Source organism: Polyodon spathula, chromosome 9 (genome assembly GCF_017654505.1).
Source record: "Polyodon spathula isolate WHYD16114869_AA chromosome 9, ASM1765450v1, whole genome shotgun sequence".
In the NCBI taxonomy this organism is placed as follows: Eukaryota; Metazoa; Chordata; class Actinopteri; order Acipenseriformes; family Polyodontidae; genus Polyodon; species Polyodon spathula.
Window position 1 is genome coordinate 34,089,296 of NC_054542.1, and position 13,179 is coordinate 34,102,474.

Sequence of the window (13,179 nt, forward strand, 5' to 3'; positions counted from 1 at the left end):
AGCAGGAAGCTGCTGGTGTGAGAGACTTAGAGACCAGGTATGCTGTAATCCAGAACGAAATGCTTAGCCGTCATAAAATAACAAAATTAAGCAAAAGCAAGCTTCTGTGTGCCTCTTACCCTCTCATCCCACCCATCTGCCCGCATGCAGTTTTTGTAAAATGTCCCAAAAAAACGGTGACCTTGCGGGGGCCCCAGTTCTGCTGTGGGCCCTACACTATTGCGTAATTTGCAAAGAGGTTCATACGGCCATGTTTGAACATGTGGAAATGGAAATATTGCACAGTAAATAACAGAGGGCACACATATTTCTTTTGCTATGAATTACAATATTAAATTGTGATTATAAAGCCATTGTTTTCAATGTTTTATCTTGATATCTCACTCATAACATTCAGATACTCCTGATTAGAATCCACGTAGTAAAAGCTTTAAAAATAAAATGTCAGTGTTGTAGTGGTAAATAAAAAAGTGGGTAAACGCTTCTGTTTTAAACAGATAGATTGAACAGATAAACATGAACAGATACATTGTTATTGGCCCTCAGCCAACCTGAGACACCCCCTCCACCCCATACAGTTCTTTCCTCTCAGGTTCTGCTCATGTGTGATCAGTCACAGACACTACAGTGCGCTTCACTGAACAGTTCTGTGAGCCTCCTTTCATGGGCTAGGATGAAGGCTACTAGCACTGCTATGCAGGTCCAGTGTGCCTAACAACAGAACATAAACAACCAAACACAGAGTACACACAAACAGAACAAGCAGTCCAGTGGCCATGTCCCCCTGCTCGCGCCACAGTTCTGACTAAGAGCTCTCAGCTGTCAGTCTAGCAAAGTTGTCTAACAAGGATGAGCAATACTTGAAGATAATATCCTGAAGGAATAGAAAGAAGACAAGCATTGAATTGACAACTGAACTGGTAGAAGGCACAGGTGTCGTTGTCCATCAAAATCAACAGTCCTAAGCACCTTTGACCATTGTTCCATAGTCCAATTTCTGTGTTCTTTTTTATATTTTAGCCTTTTAGTCCTGTTTCCGTTTAACAGAAGTATTCTTACTGCAACACATCTTTTAAGTCCTGATTTCAAGTGACCTTCTCTCTGTTGACAACGACACCTGTGCTTCTGCCAGTTTTGTTGTCAATTCAACGCTTGTCTTCTTTCTATTCCTTAAGGATATTATCTTCAAGTATTGCTCATCCTTGTTAGACAGCTTTTTGTGTCTTCCAGTCCTGGGTTTGTCAATTACAGATGATGTTTCTGTGTACTTGCTGATTATGCTTCGGATACCACACCTTGAAAATCAAGTGATGCGAACTGTTTCACTCAATGCTTTTCCTTTATGCAAGTCAAGGTTGTTATAATAGCAGAAAACACTAGTGGATGTTTTGAGTAAATTGTTGATGCTCAACAGTTTATTTAGAAGCACCTTGAATAAGTGACTAAGCAGCCATTACATGTTCATTCCCATTGCTTTTGCTGTACAGGATGCCTTTAGTTGAAATAAAGTGTCTGTTGTCCTAAGGCATATAATTTATTATGTACATTTTTTAATATTGTAAGTGATTTTGGGCAACGTATGTGGCAGTGGCTTTTAGTTATCTCCACGTTGCTATGGTGAGCCTGATTTGTAGAAATAAAAGCTGTAGTACTATAGCACAACTTCCTTTTCAATTATCTGTAAGACTAATTACTATCAGAAGTTTTCAGTACCAGCACACTCAGTGTGATTATGATGATGATAAGTAAGACCACAAATGTCTCATGTATATGCTTATTGTTATTGTACCAGTGAAGGACAGAGGTATGTAATTACTAAATTTGTTCCCTGGCTGACGACGCTAAAATCTTTGTGTCTGTTTGTGTGTGCGTGCAAGGATTTAAAAGTCCTACAATCCATAACAGAATAACAATTGGAATAAAATGTATCAATAATAAAAATACTTAAAATTCATAGTTATCAATCAATCACTATATTGATCGATCAATATGTAACCTGTTATATTAAAATGGACCAAATTAAGTGTCTCCTCTCTCTCTCTCTCTCTCTCTCTCTCTCTCTCTCTCTCTCTCTCTCTCTCTCTCTCTCTCTCTATATATATATATATATATATATATATATATATATATATATATATACTCTACTCTGTATTATTATATTTACATGGTAGACACCAATGGTAGTACAAGATGTTATAGAAATATCTTTCCATCAGGAAGTTTACCACGTGTGCACATGTTAACTATAAAATTTGTGTCGGTTATTGTCATATATATATATATATATATTATATTATATATATATATATATATTGTATATATATATAATATATACCTAACATGCACCGTAGGTTTTCCTCCATCAAACAACCAAAGTTCTAGGAGTATAACTGATCTTGTCCATTGGTACACATAGACTGGTCTGTTCCGAAAACAGCAGACATTTTCTTTCATATATCAGTTTTTTATTTTACATTCTGCAACTTTGCAAGTTTCAGCTTATGGGTCACCAGTAGGAACTGAAAGGTTGCATTTATGTATTTGAATCAAAGGTTGTAGGATATTGTAATTTATTTCCAAAGTATATCAGCATAGAATGCATGGTTTTTTTTGGTTTTTTTTTTTACATTTTTAGATTCATTACTTCAGTATTTTATTTTGGGCTTGCACTGCAGTTCCTATAGACTTTTTTGTTTTGTTTTCAGGAAAGTGTCAGTGTGGCCAGTGCACCTGCTTCCCACCGGGAGATGAAAGAGTTCATGGAAAGAACTGTGAGTGTGATGATCGTCAGTGTGAGGACGTTAATGGAGAGACATGCAGTGGTAAGCTTCACTCCTATTATATACCGAGCATCAAAAGAAACTTATCACTATTATAACACATTTATTTAAAAAAAAAAAAAAAAAAAAAAAAAAGGTATATAAATGACGGACATTGCCGAAATGTTTTTGGTTTCTTTTTAATCACTAGATCATTCATCATTGACCACGACAAGCTTGAGTGACTATGACTGAAGCATGTGCACTTAATCACCTAATTAGTGAGACAGTTGATTGGACTCTGGATATGGAGTAATTTCAGCTGTTGAATTGCAAGCTTGAATAAAAGCGATAAAGAAAATCACAGCAAAAAAAAAATAATAATAATATGCCACGTCTGTCAAGAGAGCAGCGCATTCGTGCAATCAACATGTTAGAGGCTGGACTAGGGCAGCATACTGTGGCTCACCGTCTTGGGTGCTCACAGCCAGCAATTTCAAACCTGGTGAGACGGTATAACCAGACACACTTTGGCAATGACAGGCGACGAACTGGGAGAACAAGAGACCTGCCCAAGATCGACAGATCATTTTGCAGCATCTTCGGGATGTCAGTTGTTAATCAGCACAATAAAAAGTCACTGCACCTGCTATAAAACAGAGTTTGTCATTTTTTGATCACATTTAGTGAATTTTGTTCAAATATAAGTGATAAGTTTCTTTTGATTTTCAAATATGTGATATGTTTCTTTTGATGCTCAAATATAAGTAATAAGTTTCTTTTGCAGATTGCTGTAGACACATAGTTTGCTTTGAAAACCACTGTAAAATAATAATTATGGGAAACTTGGTTGTATTTCTGGAAGGAGAATCCGCCCACTAGTCAACACGTCATCTCCGAGCGCATAAAGGCTCCGTGGTGCTTTCATTCATGTTGTTTCTTCCTTAGCCATGGATTCCCTAAGGTTTCCTCCTAACAGTTAGTAGGGTTTTTTTCCTTACCTGAGTGCCAAGTGGTTCGTATCTAGTTTCTGCAGGATGCGTGGCAGGCTGGAGAGGCTGGGCTCTTCATCAGTGCAGTCATGCTCTGGGGGGCAGGCCCATGTCTCAGCAGTTACTTTTCAGACTGTTGTGTTAACCATTCATCATTTTCATTTTATCCAATCATTCATCCTTTTCTTTCTTTTGGGGATAGGTGGCTGTGCCACTGCGGTTTTTGCGTAACTATTCATCATCCAGTCATGGTTTGGCGGCTTTGTCTTTTGGGGAGAGGTTGCCCACGTGCCACATCCCATCTGCGTCACTAACCAGCATGATAGTGTTTGTGTATTGCTCTAGCCGGCCAGCATTGTGGGTAGCTGTCGTGCACCCAGGGACAAGGTCTCTGGCCAAATTCATCATTTGTCATTAATTCATCTGTTCATTTGCAATTCAATTCAGTCCTGAATGTTGTATACTCTGTATTTCAATTGAATATTATTGCTGTGTAGAACTTTTGTAGAACCATATACTCATGGTTTAAAGCTCTCGATAGCAGGGCCCCCAAGTTGATTACATGGTAAAAGCACAGTCATGTAATATGCAGGGTGAGTCATACAGTCAGGGGATCACAGGTTTGTGTCTTGGCTATGCGAAGTGTTGTGTTGGCACTGACGTTCTCCTCATCATGTTTCAGTGAACCCTACTGGCCAGTCTCCTGAGTTTAAGCAGACATCTGAAGGGCTGGCCTTTTCCTTCAGAGGTGGGCAGCTACTCGACGTTCAATCTGTAAAGAGGCAGTTGGGTTGGCTGTGGTTTCAGAGGACTCCCGCTGACCTTCGGAGCTATTGTGGGAAATTGCTGCAGTGAGGGCACATAATTGGATGTTTTAAATAGAGGTGAAAATCATGGCCAAAATAATTGGGCAGTCTGGGTGTCCCAGGCAGGGTATTGTCTACTGCTATTTTTAAGTTGTCATTAGAAATGAAAATCAGAGCTTCTTGTATTCACAGCTCTTCTTCCTGAGAAAATACTAATGTCTATTGTTAGCTTGAAATTGCCCAGTAGGGATTCAAAAATAGCCTATTATGTGGATAGCAAGAGATAATTCATGGCTGAACCTACATTTTAACTTCAGTACAAACACAGAAACTGCTCTGAGGCTTCTCCATTTTCCTCATGTTTGTTAAAATATGTGCATTTGATTTTAATAGTAAGCAGTACGGTGTGGTTGATGGACTCAGTAGTGCTTGAAAGAGGATCAATCTACCTTAAATAGTAATGACACTGTTGAACTTAAATGCAGGACTCTGGGTGTGTAATTCAATCAAAATGGCAGCGTAACAACATTCAAACAACATGGTAGCAGCTTCAGTCTGCAACAGGGCTTAATATTTATTAATTACAAAAACTATAAAGCAGCCATATAAAAACATAACAAACCATTTATATATTGTTTTACCTTTAATTGTGAAATCATTATTATTTTAACTGCTTGCTTCTGTTTTTGCAGTCAGTTCTGCAAATGTACATACAGATATACTTCCCCGGTTCATAATTATTATTAAGCTTCAGTGACCACCATTTAAGGAAGACAAAATCTATCAATGTCACTTACAAATTCTCAAGTCCAGCCACCATGTATTCCTGATATTATTAATACAATATGAATCATTATTTATTAATGCATGCCTAAATAAAAATACAGGTGCACTGCTTCTCGACCCCGATTTACGATTTGTTGTCAAGTCAAATCTCACAATCTATTACCTTTTTGTTCTTATAATACAGTAGCTGAAATACCCGTCATTACCTGGGGAAATTCAATATTTCATGCATGACAAATTGGGGAACGGTAGCCTTATGGTTTCCTATAAATTACCGATTGTGGGTGTTGCACAATGCGCTCTGACCCCTTTACCTTTTTTTTTTTCATTTTTAATTTAAAACACTTTTTTTTTTGTTTTGTTTTTTTGGTTTTGTGGGTTTCTTTAATTTGAGATGCATGGCTACTGTAGTGATCCAGCAATGGGGTTACTAAATAAAGTACCCATGAGTAAAAATTTTGGATCCAAACATAGCCCTCGACCTTCCCCTGGATGAAAGAGGTTGCACTGTTTCGAGCTGGGTCAGAATGCATAAAGGAACAGAGACAGACGAGCATTTTCTTTATATATTAAGATTAATTCAAGCAACAAATTAAATTTCTGACTTCACTTTCATTTTAGAATTTTTTTTTTTTTTTTTTTTTTTTTTTTTCTGAAGGTAAGCAGCTGACAGAGAGCATCTTGGGTAGGTGACTTTCTGCACTACCTAGGTTACAGGACTTAATCTCTCTTGCTCACATGCAACTCCACACAACTCTCCAATATGAAAAAATACATAAAGGTGCAGTCTGTGGTAAATAAACTGTTTCACCTCACCCAGCCAATAAGGGCCCCCTACTGGTCAGTGAGGTTGGGTGGACATCCTTCAGGTGCGGGCAGCCAGTCGACATCCGCTATCAACTTCCTGGGTCTAAGTAGGCAAATGGCTTTGCAGTAGAGAATAGAGGACTCTTCATTTAAGATTACACTGATATTATTTAATCTTTATGAATACCAATTCAACCATCACATAGGAGTCATATGTCTTAGAAAATTCATAGTGATTTTTGAATAATGAACTTCTGATATACTGGAAACTTGTTAGAAATTGATACATTGTACCGTACTACTGTATTTAAACTTGACAGTAAAAGGTTTCTGGCGATTAAATATTGTTGTTTAAAAATAATAACGATGATGATAATAATCAAACTTAAACCACTTTGCCCATTGCAGGCATTTGGAACTATAGTCTCCTCCATTTTAGGTAACACAAATTAGTCTCCTCCTTAAATTAGATTATTGGCCACATTGTCAAACGGGTACCACAGCAATAACGATCCATGATCGTTAAATCTTCCTCTAAATCCTCTAATTCTTCCTGCACTGATTTAGAGGACATATCTCAAACCCTAGTGCACTAGAGCGGACATTTTGAAAAGAGCTTTGAAACAGAGTTTAAAGTGTACAATGTTGTCAAGATGTTCACCATGAAAAGTAAAATGACAGGTATGTTACTTAAACAGTTGTAGCAACACATGGGGATGTAGAATGATACATTTTTCGGAACCCCACTACATACTCTTAAAGTCTCAAGTCTATTTAATACATATAGAGGTTTTCTGTTTTACTTTAACCCTTTTCAAAGTTTCAAAACTTTAACCCTTTTTGCTTAGTTTTGCAATTTTTACCTTTCACCATCACTGCTGCGCAACTCTGAATTCTACAATTAACTGTTCTATGGCCCTTGGCAGTATTTAATTTGTCAAACACAAAAGATCATCTGGTTGGCAGCGATATCCTGCAGATATGGCTGCATCGTGGCTTGAGCAGCGTCTGTTGTCCAGACATGTTTGAATGGAAAAACATGCTCAATGTTAAAACAGAATCATGCCTCAGGCTCTCAGTCACTTGTCTGAGACACAAACAATGTATTTTGCCAAAGGTCTTGGGGCTTATATCAGAAAGTTCTCAGTCGGGGGTCTCTCTGCGGACTGCTGATCTGTATGTGCCTAGTGCTAATACAGTCCCGGTCTGAGCCTTTGGGCAGATTGCTTTAATCACAGTTAACATGACTTTCACTTTTTTAAATCTCTGGGGATACTGAGCTCACAGTCTGAAGAATTAAACTGGTAATGTTGATTTTATTCTAAAAACACCACCTGCTGCAGCATTCTGACAGTTTGACCTGAAAAAATGCAGGTATCTTCTGCATATGCTGCTTGTATTTTTTTTTTCCTGCTTCCCCTTTGTTTTTTAACCCCACTATCTGTGCACTGTTGTTATATTAATTGTTGTTTTTCAGGATCAGTCCAGTTGAGCTTTGGATTGACCCGATCTTCCATCTCTGATATGGATCAATAGCAATACAAGATGGGGCGTTGGTGTGAAAGGTTTAAACATAGACATAGGACCTCAGCTTTGGTGCTTAGACAGGTCTTGAGATTGGATTGGTCTGGAATTGGTTTAATAAAATGTGCCCACACCTATTTTCAATTATCTCATAAGCCAAACATGGCTGTTTAAATTAATCCACATCTTAATACTGTATATTTTAAGCTGCTGAAGCTGGTAACCAGTTTTCTTAGAATGCTGATGCATCAAAGCAAACTAAGAACTCTGCACTAGAACTGAATCTATTCTCTAACAAAATGTTTTGTTCCTAAATAGAATCCTGGAACATCTTTAAAAAATTACCCCTACTTTGCAAGATGCACATGGATGTATTTTTTTTTTTTCATGTACCCCTTCTGATGGAATAGCTAAAGCTGCTAAACTAATGTATAGTTTCACAGATGGATTGGGAAAGTCTCTCAAAATATGCAATGTAAAAACAGATGTAGGAAATAATTTCTCATTGATGCTGCTCCAACTTATCTGTGACTTATCACTGACTCATCTTGTTCTTTGGACCAGTCAACAAATCTACTTAATGGATTAGAGAAAAGATCAAATATCAATGTGGAGTTAAAATGTAATATAATCTAATTACCCTGGCTAACTGGTCTGATATTTTCACACTGGGTGTGTTTACGGATTTAGTTTGCACTCAGTATGGTTCGGTACATTTGGTGTCCACTTGGAAACTAACCGTACCGAGTCCACCTAGGTGGTCACGTTCCATTTGGCAAACGCACAGAGTCTGGTTCGCTTGCTAAACCTCAATGTGAACAACTGCTGGACTCGGTCCTTTTGCACATAAGAAACAAACAATACAAGGTAACCTAACTCGGAAGTAAACATTTCATGCATAGTTTAGTTCTTCTTCTGAGGAAACAAGTAAAGCAAAAAACAAAATGTCTCAGGGAACTGACAGTGCGAGACACAGAAGCTTGATAAAAAATGTGGCTAGATACTAAAATCCAAGCCAAACTGGACAAAACTTGCAATAATAGTACAATATTTTCTTAAAGGCTAAATGAAAGGGGTTTTAATAAAAAATGTGTACAATGTAGGCTCAAGGTGAAGAAACTTCATCAAAAGTATCTCAAGACGAGAGACCTATTAATAAAAAGCAGCGCATTTGCAGCAGTAAAAGAAAATTGTATTTTGAGCAATTGGGTGAATAGCTAAACTAACTGAGTGCACTTGCAAACTGCACTGTGAACACAAACGAACTGTCCTGAAAAAAAAATGGAAAAGGGTCCAATGAGCGAAGTTTAGCTTGCATCCAAATGAACTCGGCTCACGTACGTGTGAACAGCAAGCAATTTGATACACTGTTTCAAAGGAATTGAACCAGATTGAGTTTAAACTGATTAGCGTTTTTAGTCAATACCTCTATACTCCTACCAGAAGGATGCTGTTGCAAATAAGATCTTAATGACTCATTTTAGAAATACCTGCATTGTTTGTTTTTTTTTTGTCACAAAATATAGACTGAAGTTCATGAAGAAGTACAGTATCATATTTGGTAAAGCACTACTGAAAAGTAGAAGACATTAACACGTGAAATCCAATTTGAATTGTAAAACCATTAACAAAAGTTCACATTTATAACATCTGGCAGGCTGACTAAGGCGGCTCACTAAAGCTAACATTAAAAACAAAGTATGCATTCTGTTGGCTACTATTGGAATCTTAATCTTTATTTAGCCATCTGTGAAAAAACCATGTAGACAGTTTCCTATTAATACTGTGACTATCACGTGTTAAACTAATCCTTGAAAACCCACACTGACTCATCGTCTACGTCAGAATGAAGCTAATGGAGTACACTGACCTTTTATCAGCATCACACAGACTTCATTATGATGTCCATCTTATACTGATGAAACATTGGCCCTCCAGCTCACTTATCTGTCTATCTACGCCTGTTTTTCTCATGGACTTATTCTGAAAATAGCAGGGACAAACAGTGACTCAGTGCAAAAACATTCCGGTGTATATGCACTCCCGTGTAGTCATACTAAAAAAGCAGAAGTTGTCAACCTGTTTCTGATGCTAGGACAGAAGTTGTCACGCATATAGAGAAACAGACAGACAGAGTGTTAGGATACAGACAGATGACTTTAATCCATGTAGCCTAAGTTTCAGTTCTGAGCACAGCGAAGTGTGAGTGAAGGTCATTTTCTATTTGACAGCTATTCAAAGCCCTAGTGAAACGTGCTTTGCTTAAATGAGTGTGTTCTTAAGTGGCCAAGATTTTTTTTTTCGGTGCAAGTGGCTGGCTGATTGGCAAAGGCTTGTCTGGTCACAGTGAACTTGTCTGGAAATAGAAAATGAAAGCCAGATGCTACGGGAATAGCCTGTTAAGGTTAATGAGGTTGAAGTTGAAAGAAAGTACCGGTACAGGATTGTCATTTACCACTTGCTGATGAAGTTACAACCAGTGCATTAATGAAACAGACAGAGATGTTTGTAATCCAGCTTGGAAAAGGGTTTTATTTTATATCCAGGTCTGGTGACCAAAGCAATAATCCCCCAGCAATACACAACAATGTGTACTGCACGGGGTAAACAATAACAGGATTGCAGCCCCAAAGAATAAACAATAAACATCCGCCCCACAATAATACCAACATGGTCACCAGTCCTGGGTGCGTGCAGTAGTGCTCGTGGTGGGTGAAACTGTTTATTTTGTGATAGTAGTGCAGTGCTGTTCCGGCTTAGTGCTGGCCATTGGCGACAGCTTCAGCATCTTGTTAACTGTCTAATAATTTACAAACAAGACAAATTACACAGAAACAAACAAAAAAAACACCCACGATACTGTACTTAATTCACAAGGTTTCTCGCAATCCTTCTCGGTTCAAAACACAAACCAAAGCGAATGAACAGATTGAGATTCTCTGTCCCCTTTTGTGCCGTCACACATGACCCTTTGGTAAACGAGTGCAACAACCTCTCCAATCTGCGGCTGCCACGTTGTTCCCCTTCCAGGTCAATGCACTAATGCAACAGAGTCCTGCCCCTTTCTAGCTAGTCAACTTCCCTTTAACCCTTGGAAAGTACTATCAGGCCAACCTGTCCAGCGAACTTTCATAGTGTTCATGAAGATTCATGTTTATGTATTTAAAAACACATGTAAAATATTCTTACCACAGCGTATATAAATACAAAGGTAAATAGTAACCACAGGTCATGGATCAATGATCTGAGGTAGCATAAAGTAATACGCATGGTGCTTTGCTTTGATGAACCACAATTAAAATGTAAATAAACAAAATGAATATTTCATGAAAGTTCTTCAAGCCAAATGAAATCATTTCAAACATGCTCACAGCTATGTATTTAACCAATCAATAAACCCAATTTATAAAGTGATTTAAATGTATCAATCCCATTAGATTAATGTGTTCAGTATGTATTAGCTTTAGGTTTGTGCTGGTTTAATGCACAAGGTCTTGCTTAGCTAATTTATGACAGGAATACCTATTTAATCAGGGCTGCATTCCAATTTAAAATAAGAACAAGCCTTGTGTATAAACAAAGAGGTTTTCAGATCCTCCTGTTTAAAAATAAAAGATGCCTTGTACCGGCTCCTCACAGCAGTTTGTTCTTTTTATAACTGATCTCCGATTTTATTCTGGTTTAAAAGAGCATACACAAGCTTTCATATCACATTCAATGAAATCACAGCTTACATAACAGACACATAGCCAGGTTTTCAGAAATCAGCTTTCAAAAGAGTGAGAAAAAAGTAATGCTGCAAGAAAACCTGTAACTATACACCATCCACATCATAGTTAAAACAACAACAGGCTTCAGAAGCCATCGGGGCTGCTGCTGTTTTACAACTGATTTTACTGTGTGCATAATTTCTGAGCTATATCAACCTCTGCACTGCCAGATACCATAATGAACTTATTTCAAAGCCTGTTTTACATGTTTGTCATCTTACCAACATGTAAAAAGAAGTAGTAATATTATGTATGGTAAGGTATACTGTACGTATACACGAATTGACGGTTAAAAGCAGTCCCTCATCAGCAGGCCATTGACTTCTACTGTATCATCTACAACTAAATCCATGAAAGATCAGACGTCCTCAACCAAAATGAACAGGAATCAATAGTGCTGTAATAACAGTTATGTGGATTGAATTACAATGGACCCTTGTCTTTGAGCAGAACTCCAAAGACCTTTTGGTTTGATAAAATGTGCTACATTAGCAAGTGTTTGATTATCTATAAGGTGCTAGGGAAATACATTTAAAGCATTTCAAGGGTTCCCCAGGGCCTTTCATCTAGCTTGCTAAAATATTGATCCTCTAAGGCAGGGTTACTGTCTTGGGAATTCATTTCAGCGGTTGTAATTATTGAGCTGGATGAAGCCAGTAAGTTGTAGTTGTGTTTGTAACCCATGAATACTTTCCCTTTCCTATCAGGTCATGGCATTTGCTCATGTGGGCGGTGCGTCTGCCAGGATGGTTGGTTCGGGAAACTCTGCCAGTTCGTTCGGAGTTGCAACATGACCGAAGAGGAGAGCAGGAGTCTCTGTGAAACATCTGATGGGGTCATGTGCACAGGGAAAGGTAATCACCTCTTCAGCACCGTCTTCTCAAAAACAACACCATCCTAATCTTTACTTCAGAAATGTTACTAAAATGATCGCTCTACGACCTACGCCCATAGATTCTGAAATGCTCCTGTAATTCATGTGTCTTTGTCTTCCCATATGGAGAAATGTTACACTTTTGCTCCATGTGTGGATTGTTTGCACCCTAGAACATTAATATGTAAGTGTGATATAAATGTGGCAGTCTGGCTGTGGTGGTGTCATATTATTTCCATAATGGCTCTTTGTGTCCTTTTGCTGACCGATAAAGTTTTACCCATGTTCAACAATAAAATAGGCAAATCTGGTTAGCTATATTGCTGTCTGTTTTACTTTCAATTTAGATTATGTGAACATATCATTCATAATTGTATTGCTTAACAACAGGCATGTTGTCAAAAGTTTTTTTTTTTTCATACGTTGCCTATATTTTCTTTTGGATTAATACATGTTTCAATCGTTTTATTTTTGTCAGTGGTACTGCAGGACTCTATTGTTCTAATTTGATCTAAATTAAGTTTGCAGCCATTGAAGATAAGCAAAAAAATATATTGCTGACATTCTGTACTTTCTCTAAATTCATTATTTAAGTTAATGTTTACATGTAAACGATTGGCTGTGCCCCTTGTCCTGTGCTAAACCGATTTAGGCTGGCAATAATCAAGACAACTGAATGGCAAGAAGCCATTAAGGTTTTGTGTCTCTCTTTTTCCTCACTTATAAGTGGAATGGAGCATTATATTTATCATTTTATTTCCTGATTTGAATGCGTTTTTTTTTTTTTTCTTTTTCTGTACAGCAAGGCACTGACATATTTAAATCCATTAGCCCTTTGGGTCTACTCTAATTTGGTCAGAT

At 37.7% G+C, this 13,179-nt stretch overlaps 1 protein-coding gene across 1 annotated transcript in view; it reads left to right on the plus strand.

Moving 5' to 3' along the window:
- The window catches only part of LOC121320696 (integrin beta-like protein 1), a 90,933-nt gene that overhangs the window by 61,924 nt on the left and 15,830 nt on the right, over nt 1-13,179 (plus strand). Inside the window, exons 8-9 of the mRNA XM_041259266.1 lie at nt 2,706-2,822; nt 12,152-12,298. Coding sequence (XP_041115200.1) covers nt 2,706-2,822; nt 12,152-12,298 — 264 coding nt within the window. The remainder of the gene's footprint in view (nt 1-2,705; nt 2,823-12,151; nt 12,299-13,179) is intronic.